This window comes from Theobroma cacao, chromosome 8, assembly GCF_000208745.1.
Source record: "Theobroma cacao cultivar B97-61/B2 chromosome 8, Criollo_cocoa_genome_V2, whole genome shotgun sequence".
Taxonomy (NCBI): domain Eukaryota; kingdom Viridiplantae; phylum Streptophyta; class Magnoliopsida; order Malvales; family Malvaceae; genus Theobroma; species Theobroma cacao.
In genome coordinates, this window is record NC_030857.1 from 246896 (window position 1) to 253402 (window position 6507).

The 6507-nt window shown below is 37.2% G+C and overlaps 2 protein-coding genes across 2 annotated transcripts; one reads left to right on the plus strand and one right to left on the minus strand.

The window, feature by feature from the left end:
* Window positions 838-1612, minus strand: LOC18591174 (protein RALF-like 34). The gene has a single exon (XM_007017135.2). The coding sequence runs from the start codon at window positions 1388-1390 to the stop codon at window positions 1031-1033; it is 360 nt and encodes a 119-aa protein (XP_007017197.2). The 5' UTR covers window positions 1391-1612; the 3' UTR covers window positions 838-1030.
* LOC18591175 (probable BOI-related E3 ubiquitin-protein ligase 2) lies at window positions 2520-5144 on the plus strand. Its single transcript, XM_007017136.2, has 4 exons — window positions 2520-2689; window positions 2794-2894; window positions 3179-3504; window positions 4554-5144. The coding sequence occupies exons 1-4, from the start codon at window positions 2613-2615 to the stop codon at window positions 5079-5081; spliced, it is 1032 nt and encodes a 343-aa protein (XP_007017198.1). The 5' UTR covers window positions 2520-2612; the 3' UTR covers window positions 5082-5144.

Here is a 6507-nt window from a genome sequence, read left to right on the forward strand (position 1 = left end):
TTCGGGTAGGATGTCTTTACATTAAACTTCAAGAAGAGGTGAGTGATGGGTCATGTCTTGGAGAAAGCTAAACAATTTTGGATAGAAATTTTGATTTATTTAAATTTGTCTCAAAAGATCTGCAACTTGCTCAAAGAGCAGGATTTTAGAATCCCTTCTTTCCCAAATAAAGATTAAAATAAATAAGAACTGCTTCTTTCAAAAAATAAATAAATAAGAACTGCTACTTGCCAGATACTTTTAATGCATAGTTGCATATCACTGATGAGGCCGCTTAGGCTTGTCAATCAGCCGTGGAAACTTTTATCTCACCTCTTTCAGTGAGGTTAAAGCCTATTTCGCCGAGAAAAGAAGAGGTTCCCCCCTGCCTTCTCTTGCATTATAGGCTAGTTTTGGTTCCAGAAGATAAAAGAAAACCAAGCAAACTACAGTAGCCATTTTGGGGTGAGTTTTTGAGATACCATTAATTCAGCCATGGAAACTAAGTTGTAAGAAAATGGCCATTCTTAGATCTTATTTGTCACAGATAGTCATGGATCATTGCTTTTGGATCTTGCAAGGTTAGGTTGTAGGGTTGTAGTCGATAAATTGTTCTTAAATTTTGAATTCCATAATTTCCATTCTTTTGTTCTGGCCCTAACTGCATAACTTGTGCAAGTGTTAATGAAGAAAACTACCGAACAACTGAGGATCCCAGTGAAAATTTACAACAATTTGAGAATGAAATTATTTGATTTTTGAAAGCAGCACCATATTAGATCTGATGAGGGATAGATATGATTTCTTGCATTTTGATCTTCATTTCATTGCTTAATCTTGCAAAGACAAACCACCAGCTAAAGCCAGAGAAATTCACTTGATTTGGTAGTTGGCACAAGTCATATATCAGATCTAAGAGATCTCAAAGCAAGTTCAGCAGAACAAGAAGTAACAACTTCCTATTAATATAAAAATGAGTGAAACAAAGAGTCACACAAAATCAAAACAATGTTCTCCATAAACATAAAAGCAGCAACTCCTAAGACACTCCTTATCTCCTGCAACGGGTGATTCTAGAGCAGCCTCTGGTGTAGGGGTTAGCAGGCTCTCTGGCTTTAAAGCAATTGTGAGTGTAGTAAGACCTCCCAGAACGAGGGGGGCATGGAATCCTGTTAGCAGAAAGTGCCCCATAAGATATGTAATAGTGCATTCGTTTCCAATATAGAGACCTCCTAGCTATGCCACCTTCTTCCTCTTCACTGGCACCCAACTCATCGTACACAGACATCGTCCAGGGCCATTCAGTTTCCTCAGTCATGAGCTGGAAACTGGTGTGATCAGCCTGAGCGCTGCTGAGAGTGAGTAGTAGCATTGAGATGATAAGAAGCACTCTGATATATGTGGATGCCATTGATGTGATTCTTGATGAGCTTGGCCAAAGTGAAGAGACTTAGATTTGGAAACTGATCATTAAAGAGAGGGAGAGTTATGGAAGGTTGAATCATTTGTTGGAGGGAGGAGGGGGGTTGTACAGTAGGGTGACAGCAGTCACATGTAAATTGATGGTACATGCCGACTATACTAAAGATCCTGATAACTACTGCAAGGCTGAGGACATTACTGGCACTGCCCTGTTTGCCTGCCTCAATTGACGCTGCCTCCAATGTGGTGGAATCTGATTAATAAGTAAACCGTGAATGGATTACATTATGGCATAGCCACACGTTATCAGTGGGGGTTAACTACCTGGTATGGTCTCCATCAAGGAGATCAATTTCCTGGTTAGAAACTCTACACCCTGGAGGAATCCATGTGCTCAAGTACTCATGCATATTGCCTTGACAATCACCTGGTCGGTAACAATTATTATGTATGAAGAAAGAGCTTTGAGAGAAATGCAATTCTATTGACTTTTTTCCTTTTCAGATCAAAGGTATGACTAACAAACAAGTTAAATTCAGCCTCGTCAACAGTAAATATAGTCCAATTAATTTTCATTCTTAGATAAATAAGAAAATGAACGGTTATTCTTATTATTTTGCGCATCGATGGTTGAAAAACATCTAAAAAGGATGGTATTTGATTAATCAAACTCATTGGATGTGATCTTGAGTGAAATTTTCATTGACAAAGCAATCTCCTGTTGTGGTAATTGAAGTCAAATTAGGCAGCTTGAGAAGTAGTAATATTCAACATTAGACCAACCAAATTCTCCAAGTTGTGAAACTAAACATGTTTAAAATAAGTAGCAATACCACTGCCAATACATATTTTCAGCTTCTTTTTTCTACTCCCCAGCTCTCCCTTCGTCAAAATTTGGGAGTTTGGGCTTTAAAAGCCTGCTATCCAAGGGCTGGTTGGATCCAACCAAAACCAAATTACGCGAATGACTGGCAGCCCAAACTGGCCTACTACTCCATAAGAAACAAATAAACCAACTACAAGGGATCTTTTTGTTTAGCGAACAAACTAATTGCATTGAATCACAAAATATAACAAATAAGGGGGGCCAAACTAGAAATATAAAGAATCTTCTCCATCGGCCACCTCGCCAGTCCCCTACCCTCTCTCGCTCTCTTTCTATATGACAGAAAAACTCATCTCTCTCTGGGAAAGGCTCAAGTCTCCAAAAGATGGCTTTCCCTCATCACCACTTTCAACAACACTATCAACCTCACCAACAACATCAACAGCAATCGAAAAGTTTCAGGTAAACCCAAATAATTAATACCAAAACTTTAATTACTACAGACAAAAACAAAACCCTAACCAGAAAATAATTTGTAATCTGTTTCTTTCTATGTTTGATCTCAGGAACTTATACACAACCGACGATCAGATTTCACCGGCACTTGCTTATTACAGTGCGCCTAATTTGCAAGATCAGTCTCAACATCCTCCTTATATCCCTCCTTGTAATCCCTCTCACTTCCTTTTCTTTTTTATTTTACTTTCGCTTTAGTTTCTATGCAATTGGTGAAGAATTATATGAGGATAAGTAAAAAAAAAATTAAAACTTTTTAGTGTTAAGTTAGCTTAAAATGATCACATTATATCTCTCTCTCTGGCTTATACTTTTTAGGCATCAAAATTGGAACTTTGCTGTTTAATATTTCTGGGATTTTAATTTCATTTATAAAAAACAAGCTTATAGCAACTGGGTTTGTTGAATTTTCGTTTGTTGTTTTTATTGGTTTAGTTCATGTTGTTGGCTTTGCGCCGGGTCCGGTGCCGGTGACAGATGGGAGTGATGGAGGAGCCGAGTTGCAATGGAATAATGGGGTTGAGCCTAAAAGGAAAAAATTGAAGGAACAAGACTTTTTGGAGAACAATTCACAGATATCTTCTGTTGATTTTTTTCAAGCACGGTCAGTCTCAACAGGATTAGGTTTGTCACTAGATAATAATAATAATAATCGGATGGCCTCTTCTGGTGACTCGGCTTTGTTGTCACTCATTGGTGATGACATTGATCATGAGCTGCAGCGACAGGATGCAGAGATTGATAGGTTCCTCAAAGTTCAGGTCTGGCTTTGTGGACTTTAGCTTTTTGTTTAATCATAGTTAAATGGAAATAAAACATGTTTCGTTATTAGCTCCACGTATGTTGCATGGATCAATTTATTAATTTAGGATGTCATTTGTGCCATATGTGAATAATAATTGATTTTATGGTCATTGGATGCATGTGCATTTATCATGCTTTCGTGCTAAAATTTTCTGTTAAGATTTGTTTCAGATATATTTTTGGTAGTTTCTTGGTTCGATTATTGATTCTCTTAACTCTGGATAAGGCAGTTTCCAAACTTTTAACACGTTACATATTATTTTGTCATATTTAGTGAGTGTGGTTGTTGTCGTTATCTAGCTGCAAAGTGCTAATGAAAGTGAGTCAAGCTTTTGCATGTCCTGCATAAGTTCATTGTGTTTTCCCTTCGACTTTAACTTAAACTATTGAAGTTGTCTTGCGGAGCTGTTTGTACCCATTCTATATTCATTATTTTTTAAAACTATTAACAATTAAATATCATTAGCCATCTGCATTTTGACCTTGTTGCTAATTATAAATATACTTTATTGTGTGCTTAGTTTTGCTTTGTTTCTGAAAATAACACTATGTACCCTATATTAATGAGGTTCATTATATCTATGCTTGAAATTGAAGAAACTAATTTGGATTTGAATAAAGTGAACTAGTCTCTTTTCACCAACACAAACAATGCTAACTTGAATTCATCAATTTGAAAAATCTATGGTGCTGGGTCTTGCTATAATTGGAGGATGTTTCTGTTCTCATGCTTTGAATTAAGATCTTACTTGAGAATTACATGGTTTATCCACCTTTTTTCTTTTTCAAGGTTCTGATTGGAGTTGTTTGTGTATTTTATTGGTTGCAAGTGACGGGAGATAGTATGATTGTATGAGTATGGTAATGTTCATGGTGGTGAAACCATATATTGTTGCTTGTTTTAGCATTAACTTTCTATCTTTATTCCACAATATATGCTGGTCAATAAGCAGTTTTGAATTTGACTTTTAGTGAAAACACTTCTAATTCCCTCTTCTTAAAATAGGGTGACCGATTACGGCAATCTGTGTTGGAGAAGGTTCAGGCTAGCCAACTTCAGACAATTTCCTTGGTCGAAGAGAAAATTTTGCAGAAACTTCGTGAGAAAGAAGAAGAATTGGAAAATATTAACAAGAAGAATATGGAACTTGAGGAGCGAATGGAGCAATGGACCATGGAAGCGGGTGCCTGGCAGCAGCGTGCCAGATACAATGAGAACATGATTACTGCCCTCAAGTTTAATCTTCAGCAAGTTTATGCTCAAAGTAGAGATAGTAAGGAAGGATGTGGTGATAGTGAGGTTGATGATACAGCTTCATGCTGCAATGGCCGAGCCCTTAATTTCCACCTGCTCTGCAAGGAGAATAGTGACATGAAAGAGTTGATGACTTGTAAGGTTTGCAGAGTGAATGAAGCCTGCATGCTTTTGTTACCTTGTAAGCATCTCTGCCTGTGTAAAGGTTGTGAAAGTAAGCTTAGTTTTTGTCCCTTGTGTCAGTCATCTAAGTTTATTGGCATGGAGGTCTTTATGTAATGATATGCATCTGAAAGCTTTAATAGATTATACTAAAGTTATATCCAGTATTCTTGTGATTTTGATGGTTGCTTGCTGTTTGTTGGTTTGCTGTTAAACCTTTTTTGAAAAGAAATGTCTTGCGTGCTTAGGATTCCGCATCATCACTTTCTTAAGTTGTTGAATCATTGTTATTCTCTTGTTCTTCATTCTGTTATAGAAGTTTCTATGTTTTCCCTGCTCAGTGCTGTCTGGTTTTATGTAGTTTTAGTAGCAATTTGTTAGGGATACCATATTATGTTATCTATGTGAAGGTTCTTGAAGTGTGAGATCTTATTGAATGATTGGATAAGTTTCAGAACTGGGCAAGATCTATCATATTTGAGGTTCATGGAGTCTTATGTAGGTAGTTACATAGGAGCAGAAAAATGCACTGTAGGAGTTAAGAAAGTGGGTGTAGGTCAGAGGCAAATCCAAGCTTGTATGAAATGCTTCAAGAATAGTTAGGCAGGGTTTCTCATCGTGTATATATGGAGTATATGACTTGGTTATATGAAATATTCTAGGGTCTCAATCACACAGAAAGGATGTCTGATAGTATATCATGTCAAGTGTGATGCTTTTTCTGAGATAAACTGATTACAGTTGCTTCTTGTTGAGTGAAATTGTACATAACTTGAAAGATTCTCGGGTGGCTGATCAGTGTATAAACGATGAAGAAGTCCCTTTTCTTTTCCTTTTATGACTAATTCTAATCAACAATTAGAATCTGAATAATTTGTTCAAAACCAATTTAATTTGATTTTGAAAGGTTCACATCTTAAAGGATCGTCAAAATTGAATGACCCAACTCCAATTCTTTAAATGTTGCTTGTAAGCACGTGGGCTTTAGCTCTTTGTTTGCCTTGAGGTAACATGCAGCGGCCCCTTCCCTGGGCTAACCTATGGAAGAGCCCTTTATCTGGCGGCTTGGAGAAGTAGGCCGCATTGAAGCTTGAAACCATTAGGAATTGGATATGACAAACTTCATTGCCATCTGCCACTAATTCCATGCATCTCTACCTTGTTTCTCTCCTGGCTCAAGTCACCCCAAAATGAATTTTATGCAACCATATACAAAAGGGCTCTAGTGTAGTAACTTGCAAAAACTTTTGGGCTATCGTAGACAAAATAAATTAATGCAAAAAATGTAAAAGGTGATCTTCACTTGCTGACAAACCAAAAAAAAAGGCACCAATTATCTCTTTTGATAATCTTTTTTGCAATTTGAATTTAGAGAATTGCTGCCGCTCGCATGGCTATGATTAAGCGATATACCTTCATCATTTTCTGATGGCCTTAGCTAACTATTTAGATAGGGTTTGTTTTTCACGAGTAAATTCTTCTTGAACAAGGGCATCAGTCTGACCCGATCTATCACTCAGACAAGACGGCTTCCTATGCCCAG

What these genes read in the sequence shown, in the direction of transcription:
- LOC18591175 (XM_007017136.2), top strand. Translation starts at nt 2,613, where the DNA reads ATGGCTTTCCCTCATCACCACTTTCAACAACACTATCAACCTCACCAA. An exon ending in CAGCAATCGAAAAGTTTCAG is followed by an intron (nt 2,690 to 2,793) that starts GTAAACCCAAAT and finishes GTTTGATCTCAG; the next exon opens with GAACTTATACACAACCGACG. An exon ending in TCCTCCTTATATCCCTCCTT is followed by an intron (nt 2,895 to 3,178) that starts GTAATCCCTCTC and finishes TTATTGGTTTAG; the next exon opens with TTCATGTTGTTGGCTTTGCG.
- LOC18591174 (XM_007017135.2), bottom strand. Translation starts at nt 1,390, where the DNA reads ATGGCATCCACATATATCAGAGTGCTTCTTATCATCTCAATGCTACTA.